The sequence below is a fragment of the Heliconius melpomene genome, chromosome 14, assembly GCF_056956725.1.
Source record: "Heliconius melpomene rosina isolate 202511_hmr_F chromosome 14, ASM5695672v1, whole genome shotgun sequence".
Classification (NCBI taxonomy): Eukaryota; Metazoa; Arthropoda; class Insecta; order Lepidoptera; family Nymphalidae; genus Heliconius; species Heliconius melpomene.
In genome coordinates, this window is record NC_140402.1 from 3,223,445 (window position 1) to 3,238,768 (window position 15,324).

At 33.7% G+C, this 15,324-nt stretch overlaps 1 protein-coding gene across 2 annotated transcripts in view; it reads right to left on the minus strand.

Annotated features, from left to right (window-relative positions):
- The window catches only part of Pde8 (phosphodiesterase 8), a 149,731-nt gene that overhangs the window by 109,783 nt on the left and 24,624 nt on the right, over nt 1-15,324 (minus strand). The window contains exon 2 of one of the 2 annotated variants that reach the window (XM_085197224.1): nt 460-772. In XM_085197224.1, coding sequence (XP_085053350.1) covers nt 460-712 — 253 coding nt within the window. In that variant the 5' untranslated portion in view covers nt 713-772. Of the gene's footprint in view, nt 1-459; nt 773-15,324 lie in introns of those variants that run through there. The other variant, XM_085197228.1, reaches the window with a different exon arrangement.

Consider the following 15,324-nt stretch of genomic DNA (forward strand, 5'->3'; position numbering starts at 1 on the left):
AATATTGAAGTTAATAGTGCCGCCAAAATACTGATATTGAATGAAAACATATCGATCTATTAATATTTCAATGATATTTTTCCTATATTATATATTTTTTTGAGGCCGTCGTATCGCAGCGGTAAAAGGGTTTGACTGTAACGCGACGGTTGTGGGTTCAATCCCCACTCGAGGAAGTAAAATATTTATTAAAGTTTATATTTCCATTTCTTCGCTCTGGTGTCGAGGCAAAGCGCGGCGTTGAGTTCTGCCACTCAACACGCAATGCCTCCCTTCAGTTCCCTCTGCCTACCCTGCTGTGTGCAGAATACAGTGTGAAGCTGATTATATATTTTTTATATAATTTGGAAGCACCTAAAAGACACTTCTGTTCAAAATGTTAATATAGAAAAAAAGATAATATAGAAACATTCATAACTAAAAATAATAATTAACAAACCACATCTAACTAAGACTTACCAGATATCCTCTTAATATGCAATTGTGTTGCAAAATTGTTGCCCATTTGAGAAACATAGCTGTCCTTCTTACTGGACAGCTGTATGCTGAACCCGTCGGACTCCAGAGACGCTCGAGGAGCCCTGGCAGCCTGAACTGCTTTGTTCTGGCACAGAGGTGTGGGGGCTACCTTGGCTATGGCAGCCTCTTGAGATCCAGTGCTGTCGCGTCTGCGATTCTTATGATCCAAGAGCATACTTGGTGTACACCCCATACTGATGTTGGCACTACACTGTGGCACTCACACTTCCGCACTGCGATGTCATCGTATAACCTGGAACAAAAAAAATTTTTTTTTAAGTATTTTCATATGATTTGTGTTACTATTTTTTTTTATAAAATCTTAGAATATAATATTAGTACCTACACACATGTAGCAGTCGGAGCCTAGTGTTAAGTTACTCCGATCCCCACTTTCTGCCGAATTTTGAAGGTGCTGAGAGGCGGAACTTAACCCCGCGCTTTTGACAAGAGCGAAAAAACGAAAATATTAAATATTTCATTTCTATTTAAAAGTCTAAACAAATTATAGCAACGGCCGTGAAAATATTAAAACAATTGTCGGCAAAACGTCAAAAAAATATTAAAGTGGAAAGGTGCGTTTTTAATCTTCACCCTTAATTTTTACTTTAAACTGTCCCAGCTTCGAAGCACTTTGTATTAACAAAAAAAGAAAAAACAAAAATACGTCGCCGAAAATTAATTAAGCCGCGTCCGTTTGTACGCAATTTGGAAAACCTATTAACGGTTTTTAAGATTCGGTAAAAGTAAACAAACCCGAATAATATTTTTTTTATGGTAAACGCAAAATCATTATTTTAAAGTAATTTTTGTGTGAAATTTTATGAGAAATAAGTATTAAATGATAGTAAATATTGATAACAAATAATTATATTGAAGACACACATACACACATTCTATAAAGCTAAATTATATTTATACTTTAGCTTTCATTTTGCTGCTCTGGTTAAATAACAAAATGAAACTAATTAATTTCTCCCCTTGAAGAAGAGATGAAATGAAATAAATTGAATTAATAATTCCCACGAGCAGGTAAGGAATCCATAACCATCGTGTTTACAGCTATGGATATTTTCTAGGGGAGGCCTAAATTTTATCTAGGAGATAGATATTTTTTTATATTCTCCCTATAAAATCTCGCTTATGTATGTTTTTTTTTATTTGAAAAAGACATGTCTGCTTAATGAACATTCGGAACCCGCGGGCAACAAGTAAAATATAATAAAAGTCAACGTAAAAAGTTAGTTGTAATCTTGTTTTTCTTAAACAAGGGAATAGGGATGACGAAATTACTTGTTAAGCTTGTATCTGAAGTTAGCTACGGTGAAGTTTGAAAGGACAAAGTTAAAAATCTTGGTCTATTTTCTAATCCTACTTAAGTACGCTTCGAAGTCTCATTATTAATTTTCAGCTTAAGCTTAGAGTTTAGTTAGTTATTTTGTTGTAATTAATATATATATATACAGGGTGTCCCAGGAGCCAACGATAAAACGAAACCAGGTGATAGACCAAGTCGTGACAGTTATGAGAAAAATATAAAAAAAAATCTTTGTCATGTATTTTTCATATTATATTGATTTTAAAAAATATCGCAAAAACCGACACCCTGTGATGGTTTTTCACGTCCCTGGACTACAAATATTACTCTTCCTTCATTTTTTTTTCTGTAATGTAATCATGAGTAACCCTTCTGTGAATTACAGTTTAAGATTTAAACATACCTGCATCAGTTTTCAATAAAATGTGGTGTTTTTGCCAAACATTAAATTCAAAATATTTACTACACCCAACTTTAACCGACTGTACTATAAAAAAAATGTACTACACTGTTTTTGCAAGTAGCTTAAAAAGTTGGCGCATTTAATCTGGATTCCGAAATGGTACGACACTTGCTGGATTACTTCTTTGTTGAAGAGAGAAAAATCGAAATACACGATAATCGGGATGACGTTCAGCTTTTTGGTATCTTTTCCGATACATTCTAGCTGCAGCATTTGCGTTACATAACCATTCTCCATGAATGAAATGCATATTGGCAACGTGTCAAAGACCGAGTATATGGCCTGCGAGAGCCCGGACTCGAGCACTGTTCTTATAAGTCCTGGGCCAGCCCCTAAGTCGGGTAAGCGTTGCCTGGGCTAAGTGTTTAGTTTAGGGAGGTGACTGGTGTGGTCTGTGATCGCAGGATACCATCCAAACTCTTATCCGTCTTATAGAGATCGTGATCGATGCCTTCAGACTCGTGCATGACGGATCCAAGGTACCTGAACTTTTCCAACTTAGGTCGTAGTAGTAGTCGTAGTATTCGTATATACCAATATATTTGTATATACATATATATATACCTTATCTTTATATATAAAATCGAAAGGTCACTCACTCATCACAAAATCTCAGAAACTACAAGTGCTGGGAATCTCAAATTTTGCATAGGAGTTACTTATAGGACGTAGGTACTCATGGACAGAAACTAATAATAATGTAGTTCACGCAGGCGAAGCCGCGCGCGGGCCGCTAGTATTACATATATTAAAGAACGGCTGTAAAAGAAAGGAATAGAGTAATGGGGTGTACACTTATTGGGTATGATTATTTTTTTTCAGCTTCGCCCTGTATCCCGCAAGGACCAGTGTTAAGATACGTTTCCTATTATCCACAAAATTGTGGAGACACTGTGATACCAGCGCGAAGAAATAAAAATATGAAATATTCCACTTCCTCATATGGGAATCGAACTTACAACCTATCTTGTTTACAATCACACTTGGTGCCCCTGCAGCACGACTGGCCTCATATGATTATAACATTAAAAGAAATCTATTTTTTTATATCTGTTTCTAAACATGTCCTCTTTTACTTTCAATAGGAAAACTAAAGCAATCAAGAATTTAATTTGTTTGTAAGATAAAAGAGTAAGATACAAAAAAAAGTAGATACTAACAGCTTGTCAGTGTAAGGAACTTAGTGAAGTTTCAGCCAAGCGCATACAGCATTACCCGGTTGACTGATCGCTTTAGATGCACTAGAAACTTTCCGCTTTTCGCTTTTTACTTAACTCAAGTGCAGATTTTAAACCTAAAATATGAAAAAAAATCAAAATAGTAAAAAAGTTCCTATATGCATAAACTTTATAAAAAACAAGAAACAAAAGCACATTTAAAAAAACTAAACCATTTTTAATTATTTCTTTTAGATAAATTAAATAAAATCAATTTTAATTTTCCAAATTAGGCATTGATTTCACTAGTATCGCCGAAACAACCACTGTAAGATAATGGATCCAACGTGATATGACGGCGTTAGTACATCAGCAGTTACTCTAAGAACTAAAATATTTCTTTAATTCCTTAGCTCTGGTACCAAGACGGCGTTTAGCACTGCGTTGAGCTCAGCTCACAACAAGTCTTGAAAATTGGGCGGCAAGTGGGCAATGGAGTGTATTAACACTTCCTCCCCTCTTCCTACCTTACTATATGTATGAAACTGATAAAATAAAAATTCTAGTAAATAATCTAAAATAATTTACCATTTTATACTTCCATAAAAAAGGTTCGGTATTCAAGAGAGCAATTAGAACGTCTACTATGTTTTCTTTTCAGGTTCAAGGAGCAGTGAAACACGGTGCAATTAGGTTGTTGATTGCGAATTGTACATCGCCTTCTTGCTTCTAATAAAACGTTATTTTGTTTGAATCCATACAAGTTACTCTTTAAAATGCACTAAATTTATTGAAATTTAATATACCTAATTGTTTATTTTTGCTAACTTAAGTATGTATTTAATTAACCTATAATTATCTTCTTGAAGGATTTTTTTCATCAGCCTATCGCCGTCCACTGCTGAACCTGATGAGGGCATCAAGCGCCAACCATTCCGGTCTTGGGCTTCTCGCATCCATCCGGTATTTCTTGACGGATATAAGATTAATAATATTCATATGATATCGTGTTTACAGTTCATTGAGACTTTTGACAGCTACCGACATCTCCCGACGCGTTACCTTTGATGTTGTTTTATAGTCCAGATACAATGTCTCTATATTTGAATCTCATAGAAAACGCAAGCCAGAGCAAATAAACGCTATGTGTAAATGGTAATATATTACATATTTCCTGTAATCTTTATTTTCGGACATGGTCAGTTACAAGTGAAGAAAAGAAACGTCAAACGCAAGAAAAGAAAACCCTAGAACAAAAACGTTTTCGGGAGGAGTTAGGATTGATCATTGACAAACCACGGCAGGGAAGTGGTGTGCAGAGGACTACTCTCTCTCTCTCTCTACATATCTACTATCCTAGCGATTAGAAACTGTTTACCTATATAATAAACTCTAATGTAAAAACAACTCAGGACTTATGACATAAAAAAAATCATAAAAAATCTAGATCTCATTATAAACGAACGATATCTGCATGCGACAGAGCCTTCCAGGCACTTCAATTATAACCTATTGTTGAGATATCAACTATAGCTGGTCAGTAATTAACCAATTATTATACCTGGCTTCTGGCCGCAGTGGCATTGTGTTCGAAATGAGAAAATAGTTATTTGTTTTGAGGCATCATAAGGCTTTGTTGCTAGTAAGTCGACGTTAACGGAACAACATTGTAGAGGCGAGTTCATTTAATGACTTTGATAGAAAAATATCGTGTAGGTTGGTATTATATTAATTAATGTATATTATTAAAAAAAGGAAATGGATTTATTAATAGTCTTAAAAACTGATGTAAATTCAGCTTCGTTAATACAAAACTTACCTGTTGTTTGGAGAATTTTTATGATTCTTTAAACGGTAATCGTCAATAGCTTAATAATATAATACGAGGATTAGATCAAAATAAATGAAAAAGATTAATTAATTTCGCTCTAGAGGCAAAGCGCGGCGTTGAGAAACGGGGAACGGAAGTCTTAATGGAAACGCAGTGTTTCAATACTAGGTTCCCAAGTTTATCATACAGGGTGGATTTGTCAGCACCACTTTAAATTAAACCACAGTTTTAACTACTGTATGTGTATATAAGCCTAATATAATTCGGAAAAAAAAATCCCAAAAATGAAAAAGTTATTTTTTCAAACAAATTAAATAATAAAATTATCGTTTTAAAATAAAACGCCATTTGTAAAGTATAACATAATCACGCACACACTTACCTGTCGAAGCGGCAACGTCGCATACGTATGTGTGCGTCACACGAAATACAGGTATGGATAAAAATCGTGAAATGAAAAAAAAATCCTACGTCCAAACTGTTGAGGTACCTTGATTAATTTCTTTAGTTCTGGGTTTCAAATATTTTACCCTATATGTAGTTTCAGTAAAAGTAGCGCTACCTCTTCCACCCTGTATTTGTGAGTATAGCCCACAAGGCTTAAAATTTTAAAATAAAATCTCATTTTTATCTCATAACCTACCTTCCAAAGGCACTTTAAAAGCAACACAAGATTATGTAAATATGAAAATAATATACAATATGCTATCTAAGATGAGATGTTACCGCAATATCGCCATTTCTCTATAAACTCTTTGAAAATCCTTTCCTGAGATTATATTTTGCTCGTACGTGGTTTTACTTTTGTTGTTTTATACGCAAATAGGATTATTATACTTTACAGACAAGCTACCTGTTATTTGTATTGACTTTTTATAATTTTTAATTGAGAATTGTGAATTTGATAAATAAATATAATAAATAAATGTGTGGGGTCACTTGTGGCTCAAGGGCGACTGTTATAGCAACAGGTACAGGGTACGATTCTCATTCAAGGAATTTCTTAAATATTTTGTTTAATATTTCGATTTTCTCGCTCTTTTGAGTTTCAAAATTATTATGACTACACAGTTGAAACTTTATAGATATATGTATTCTGTAAACCGCTAAGCCTATACCAACTTTAAAAAAAAAACAAATAAAGTGATACTATATGAAAGTATAATCTAAAAAAATATCATACTGGTATCTTATCTATTTAAATGAAGTAAAGAAAAATACCCTCCTCCCATATTAAGTTATTAATGCCAATTAGGGAATTTCAGCAAATATAAATATTGCTACTTTTGAGTTCAGAGCAGTGCCTAAACTTTGGACTTAAGTGTTCACTCGCAATATGGCTTATTAAATAATATCTACGAGTAAATGTTTATTTATTTATTTTTAATATAACTTTTACCAGTTTGGTAAAGGTTATAGCTTTACCAAACTGGTAAAGGTTAAGTTTTACCTTTACTCAACTGGTAATTGAATACGCAACTATAGTGTTTATTGTAAAATGCTCTCTATGCGCCACAATTACGGTCACAATTTATTCATTTTCATGGAATTGCTTCCATTAGACCATGGCCTCAGACAAAACAAAAAACTCGAGAGCATACATTAATTTAATATATCCAGTGACAATCGCGTCATCAGGACGATGCAAGGTAACAACCAAACGAACATAGATACATGGACGCCAAAAACATAACCCACTTTTAGAGCTTCGCAATCGGGTAAAACGATGGTTAAACTGGCAATTTCATTCAATTACCCATAGCCACTTTATATAGAATATAAGCCGAAGTAAATTACATCGACCGCATCCCGCAAAGTAAATAAAAGAGGACCGCCCGTAATTAAGTGTGGACACATTAAAATTATCAGCTTAATAAAGTTTCGTTTAAATTAAAAGCAAATAGGTGTTGCCACATTTTTTAATCTATAATGTTTTTTTTTTTAATAATAGAGGAAAATTGTGGAGTTTCGGTGTCATTATAATTAACATATGTAGGCTAAATATAATTATGTAATGAATAATAAAGATAAGACGCTATTTAAGTATGTCAATATTATTTTCATGTTTTTGGGAATTTGCTCTCAAAATGTAAAAGTTTTATTTTTTAAAAACCATACGAAAAATAAGTTAAACACCCAAAATTCCAATATTCCCAATATTTTAGTATTTTAACATTATATATGTTATATATGTAGGTAGCTTTCTATTTTACCTGTTGGTTGGCTCGACTTCAATTCTTAGACGTATGTTTGTTGAGCGTATATCCAGTGTAGCTCCTTAACCGAATTTATTGGACAGCCCGACGTTAAAAGTGGAACGTAGGTGGGTTATGGCTATATTAAACAATATAAGGGTTATTTCACATGTAGCGTTTGCTTATGGAATTTACTTTCTCTGGTGTTCTCTGCTCAACATGCAATGCCTACAGAATACGGCGGAAAGTGGGGAGCGGAGTGTCTTAACACTAGGTGCCCTCTGTTTACTCTGCTACATACGGGATATAGCGTGAAGCTGTATTACTATGTTATTTCGCAAAAAGTTGTTAGTCGCACGTTAGTGTCTCAATGGGAACGGAGTGTTTTAAAAGTAAGTTTCCAGATTCCCTCTGAATATGCTGCTATGTGCGGGATAGCAGCGTGATGTTAGCATTCTTTTATTAGTATAAATTAATTTTTAACAAAAACAAAAACCGACTTCTAACAACGAACTAAAAAGTGAAAAATAATTATATAAAGATTTTATAATTTTGAAGTCGGTGTCAAACTAATGCTACAACACCTTTACTACAATATCTAATCACTAAGCCTGTTTGTTTTACTTGGCACCGACTTCAAAATTATAAAATCTTTATATAATTATTTTTCACTTTTTAGTTCGTTGTTAGAAGTCGGTTTTTGTTTTTGTTAAAAATTAATTTATTTTACGATTTTTAGTGATGGGTAGATCTTAAAATGATGCTTCTTGAACGAGTGGTGATGGTGGTGGTAGTGGTTGTCAACGAGTGGTTGTGATTGTTCTATGTAAAACTTCATTTAATTAGCTATTATTTTTGTGCAAAGTTACATTTTGGTATATTGACAAGAACAAACATAAAAAGTATTTGGGTGAATTCGGAATCTCCCTTTTTTGAAGTTGGTTGAAAATGAGAACATCCTCTTTTTTGGATTGGTTGAAAAGAAATGCAACGATCAGGAATCTCACTTCTGACATCAATTTAAAAAGTTTTTGCTTGTAACTATTACAGTATAATTAATTTTTGACCAAAAAAAACAAACTTTCTCAATTTTCTCCGGATTCCATAATCGAAACCTAACCAAACTTTCACCAAATTATCCTTGAAGTGTATCCTTTCAAATACAAAAAGAATCATCAAAATCGGTTAGCGCGACATTGAGTTATTCGGCTATTAGTCGCGCACATGCATAATGCAAATTTAAGGCTTATGTGATTTTCTCATGGATACCATTGTCAGACATGGACCAAAAAAAAATGGGACCATTCGGGAAGCTATACCTTTCAAATAAAAAAAAAATTATCAAAATCGTTCCACCCAGTTAAAAGTTATGAGGTAACAAACATAAAAAAAAAAATTTAAAAAAAAAAAAATACAGTCGAATTGATAACCTCCTTTTCTTACAGAAGTCGGTTAAAAAGAATCATAATTGAGAAGATGAGATATATTCTCAGAAAATACTAAAAAAAAAAAACGATCAGAACTGCATAAGACAAACTTAAATTCGCACAATATTCGGCTATACCGAAGTAATTGTATATTTCTTTGATTTCGTTTTATTCAATTTAAAAGTTCTTATGTAGTTACATACAACTATAACGAATCCTTTTTGTTAATTTTCTAATACAACTATATTTTAGAAAAAAATAAGAATCTGTGTATGTTTTCTCATTAGACAATAGAAATATAAATAAAAAATATAGATTAAAATTATATATAGCAAAATATCTTGTTGCCAAAATTACAATTAAAAATATACAGCATTTCAAGTGCAATCTACAGGCGCCTTTATATCAATTTCAGGTAGTGTAGGGACGAAATGTATTTGCTAAGGAGAATTTAGGGCTAGTCGAGTTTATAGTTTACTTTATTAACCTACTTTGAGTTATATGTACATATACGGTACGAATGTTCTGGGCATTGACATGTTTAACTTGGACTTGGCGGCCAATCCTGGCGGATGGGCACAATTGTGACAGAAAACGTGGTAGGTGGTTGGTTCGATTTCCAATTGAGAAATTAAAATATTGAATATTTTTATTCCTTTGCTTTGAAGTCGAGGCAAAGCACTGTGTTGAGTCGACTTCCTCCAGAATTCCTCCAGGTGGAAAATGGGGAGCGTAGTGTCTTATTTCTAGGCTCTATCTAGCTACCCTGCTTGGAATACAGTGTGAAGTTGAAAAAAAATACCTTCAAAAACAAGTGTTATTGCTTGAAATAAGTAAGTAAGTAAGTAAATATCTTTCAATAACGCTAATTGCAAACTGTAGATTATATAGGACTGCTATAAAGATTTATTTTTTTATAATAATATGGAGTTCTTCCATACATTTCTGACTTATTCATAGATTATTATAGGTAAAAATAATGTAAGTATTTTCAAATATTCTACAAACTTAATAAAAAACGTTAACCTTATAGAAAAAATAGTAAAAGTATAAAATGAGAATTAATTTGACAACTTTTAGCTTGGAAGTTGGTACCATAACTATCTACTATATTTTAATAAAAACAAACTAAACGAACGAAAACAGCCTTTATAAATGTTGAATATAAATATTTTAGTCGAGTCTTGCACACCATTCGCTCCTTTTAAAAATGTATACTAAAAAGTAAGGAAAAAGCAATTTTCATAATTAATTTTGTTACTGACGAAACCCTATTGATATTTTTTTAGCTTTTTTATTTGCAAGGTAAGAAGAGGGAACTTAGTATTAAAACAGTCGTCGAAAATCGGAAGATAGGCTTCCCGATTTTCGGGGCATTGCGTCACTATTAGCGGAACCTAACGCCGCGTTTCATTTTCCTAGAGCGGGAAAATTAATAATAAATAAATATTATCATTCCTCTAAGCAACACTATGATCTAAATATATGTACATACTTACGTACGTGGATGCCATATGTAAAAATCTAGTCGGTACTTTTACCCAATTTTTACAATTACCAATTCCTCGAGCAGGAATCGAACTTACAACCATTGTGTTTACAGTCCTAGCGCCATGATAGCCTCGTACCGAAAACATATTTAATATAAGAAATCCAAATTTTCATTAACATACAATTCACAAGCAATCCTATCATATTTCCGGTAATATAAATAAGGAGATGTCGCAATAACGTAAAAAGGATACAAAAAGTAACGTAATAATTTTCTTCTCCCTTTCTGAGGAAGCTAACAATTTGTATTATTTATTATTTTTTTTCGTTAATACCAGTATTAGCTCCGAATCATTTTTATTTAATTTTCTTTGTTAGCTTCTCGCTATTTCCCCCATGTAGCATCTTTTGCGTATTGAATGGCGAAAATCAACGCAACGTTTGTCACCAGCACAAAGATAAAAATAAATTAAATAATTCATTCCCTCCAATGTGAATCGAACTCTTAACCAGAGGCACAAGTGCTTGTCCCACTGTGCTACGACAGGCTCAATATGGGATTAATGAAATTAAATAAGGAAAAAAAATGGAAGGAAGAAAATGAAATTGGATGAGAAATACTTACCTAGTTCTTTATAGTATTTATTTATAAGTTGGTACATCTGGTATTTCTTCAAGTTTGCTTATTACGAATAAACTAAAGATAACATTTATAATTAAAAATATTTTTTTACAGCACGGTGTACTTCCCGCAGATAGAAATATAGTCTATTAAATATTTCGTTTCCTCGAGTGCGAATCGAACCCGCACCTTCGCGTTTGCAGTGTTACGCTTGTGACCCTGGGCCATGACAAACTACCACTAAAGGAAAAATATATTTAATATTTTCATTATCTCGCTCTGGTAACGAGGCAAAGCGCAGGGTTGAGTTCCATCACTCTATATACAATAGCTCGAAAAATGTAGCTGAAAGGAGACGTAGTGTCTTAACACTAGGTTCGCTCTGCCTTTCCTGCTGTATGCCTGATATGGTAGGTACAGCGACAACTGATTGAATTTAATTTTGTTTTATATTAAAAATAACTTTAGAAATACTATTTTAATATCGATCCAAAATTGTTTGCCTTGGGAAAAAATGGCATCTCATCAAAGAATTCGTCCGTAAAAATTTGGAGAGCGGAAAATAATGGGACGAATTAATCGACTGAGAAAAGGCGACTATTATACGCACTTATTTTTATGTTTCCTAGAACTCGAAACATTTAAGAAGGATAAAGATTTTTAAGAAGAAATTTGTAAACAAGAATAAAAAAATGGGGTACCTACCTATGGGGAAGTGTTTTAATGGGAAATGGATTGTCTTAACACTAGATGTTCAGGTTCCCTCTTGCTATCTTGCTATGTGCGGGAAACATCGTGAAGCTGAAAAAGGACTAAAGAAAATAAATAGTATTATATTGCGCACATATATATTACATAGCAATTAAATTAGATTTTTCAAAAAAGTATTAACATGAATCCAATATAATTAAAATTTAAATCTTATTTGTTCTATAAATATCCATAATATATTTTTTTATTATCTATATATATAAAAGGACTTGTCCTCACTGACTGAGGTAAGATGCACGCACAGCCTTAACCGCTGATGGTGGAAACGTGGAATTTGGACAGATGTTTACTTTCGTAATCTGGACATCCACTAAGAAGGGATTTTGAAAAATTTTAACCTTAAAGGGGTGAAATAGGGGTTAAAAGTTTGTATGGAAAAAAAAATTAATCGGCACCGATTTTTGTAAAATTTTAAATTTAGATTTTTAAAAATATTTAATTGAACACGTGTTTCATGGTTTTCTAGAATTCTTCCCCTAAGGGTGCAAATAAGGGGTTGAAAGTTTGTATGGAAAAAACTTTAAAACGCCACCGATTATTATAAAATTTGAAATTTAGACTCTTAAAAATATTTAATTGAACATGTGTTACATAGTGTTCTAGAATTCACCCCCTAAAGGTGCAAATAAGGGGTTGAAAGTTGGTATGGAAAAATCTTTAAATTCACACCGATTTTTATAATATTTGAAATTTAGACTTTTAAAAATATTTCACTGAACACATGTTTCGTGGTTTATACCCCCTACCTACCTACCTTCGCTTGCCTATTCACCCCTAAATAGGCAAGCGAAGCTGCGCGCGTCCGCTAGTCAGTAGATATAAACTCATTAAATAACTCTATTACAGTTCAGCTTTATCATATTTGAAGTAAACACTTGAATAGTACAACTACACTCATTGCGTGAGAGCCATCACGTCAGCAAACACTTCAAAACTCATCTTTCAAATAGGTTATGCATAAAATTAGTTTCTAGAATTTACTTTTGCAACATTCGTATTGCGTTAGAAAAGTTTGATTAACTAGCGTGGCCCTTTTTGCGAAAGTGGGGAAGCGAAGTGCCTTAATAGGAACAGTGTGTTAACATTAGGTTCCCAGGTTCCCTCTGCGTACCCTATTATGTGCGGGATACAGCGTGGAGCTTAAAAATAGTGATATTAACACACGAAGAAACAATTTGAATATGTGAGCGTATGAATAACGCTTTGAAAATATTCCATAATATTTTTGCAACGATAAAAACTAGGATAGGTTTTATGGTGGTAAATATTCTAGGCTACAGCTGACTTTTATTGCTCTGACAGTGTTTCATTTTCCAATGGTTTTATTTAATATGAATATCTTTATATATGAAATTTTACCAAATACCAAAATAAAATTTACCAAATACAAAAACACACTTGCTACAGAAAAAAAATTAAGATTACTAACATTAGTCATAGCACTTTCCTTTTTTTTAAAGGAGTATTTGCATTAATAAACATTTATGCAAGTTTAGATTATATCTATAAATATTTATGAAAGCGCGAATGACTTTTGAGGCTTAGAAAGTATCTAGATAGAGGTAAATGTAAAGTTTTTTTGTTTTCCTTTGAAATTAAACGCGATATATACATAGTTTTGTAATATTCATTAATATACATATTTTGTTTAAGTTCACCTATACATAGAAGGTAGGTAGAGGGTACCTGGGAACCTAACGATATACTCCGTTCGTTAAAAAACTTTCGTAGATAACGTTAATATTTGGAATTCAATTGCACTAATGCAAACACCATCAAACCAAAACATCCGGAGCCATTCGTAGAAATGAATTATTTTTATTTACCCGGTCTGATAAGGCAAATTACTGCGTTAAACTACGCCACTTTACACATACACAATGTATTCAATTTGACTGGAAAAAGAACTTCTTCACGACTTCATCGTAGCACTAGCTTAGATTTCTTCTATATACGAAATTCAGCATAAATCTATAAAAAACACCTATCTCCATTTTCTCACCATAATTAATGGTAACTAACATATGCATGTACATTTCTACGTAACATTAATACTTGGTTAGTAGTTCTACCGTTCCCCGAAACCCATCGAAATCGATGGGAAAAGCTCGTGAAATTGGAGATTTGTGGTCAATAAAACATTATATGGAATTTATATTACGATCACGTTTACAAACACACAAATTAGGCGATGTTTATAAATATTTCAGTGAATTCGTATAATTAACTGATGTTTACTTTCGCGTTCAACGTTGTTGCCTAACATACGAGTAACTACGAAAACCGACCTCGTGCATGTATTCTAGATGTAAAGTTAGTGCGCATGAAATGCAAATATTCATTTAAAAACATGAAGAAAATAAATCTTTAACATGAAGGAAATATCTTATTTTACTCTCTTGTTTCATTCAGCACATGGCAGTGAAAGCAGAGAGAACCCGGGTACCTATGTAGTGTAAAGACATTCCATTCCCATTAAGATACTTTCGTTCCAAACTTTTTGCTGAATTCCCGAGGTTGGCATGTTGAGTTGAGAAGCTCACTTCTTTGCCTGATTACCAAAGCGAAGATATGAAAATATTAAATCTATCAATCGACTACCGTCGGATTTACAGAGGCACGCTTGTGCCCACATCACAACTGCCTTAGAATGGAGAACATTGAATGTTCTCATCAATAAATAATGCACTAAACGCCGTCGTGGCGCAGCGGCACGAGGAACTGTAACGCGATGGTAGTGGGTTCGATTCTCACTCGAGGAAATGAAGTATTTATTTACGTATTCGTTGCATATTTCCATTTCTTCTTGTGTCGAGTCAAAGCGCGGCGTTGAGTTCTGTCACTCAACACGCAATGCCTCCAGGAATCAGCAGAAAGTGGGGAACGGAGCGTCTTAACACTAGGTTCCCTGCTGTGTGCGGGATACAGCGTGAAGCTGCGTGTTACTGTAAACGCGGCAGGTTGTGGGTTCAATTTGAAATGATTTCTTCGCTCTGGTTTCAGGGTAAAGCGTGGCGTTTATTTCCGCCACCCAACAAGCAATGTCACCAGTTGGGGGCGAAGTGTCTTAAAAGGCTCCCTCTGTCTACCCCGATATATGGGGTATACAGGTGAAGCTGACGAAAAACATGTTATCTAATCTACATGCATAAATAACACCCTGCACGAAGAATTCTTCTAAAAACTACAATCAACATACACAATGCTGATATCAACTAATTGGCATTTTAAAAGCTGAATCGTTTGTTTAGACATTAGTAAAACTATTCGAGTCCGTTTTAACAGGTGTCACGGTGACGTCACGCCCCTGGTTCCTCGGAATCTATTAGGATCGTAATTCATTTTAATTTCACGAAAACAAACGTTTGAAGGCAAGGAAACGCAGTAAATATTTGCAAATGAGGCAAGTAAGCTTTTGAAAGCTGTAATCTTTTTGGCAGGTGTCAGATTGACGTCACGGTGCTGCGCGGCGGCGTGGTTTCTCTCTGTGAGTCACGTACCACGCTGTACGGGTCTGAGAGACTCCTCGT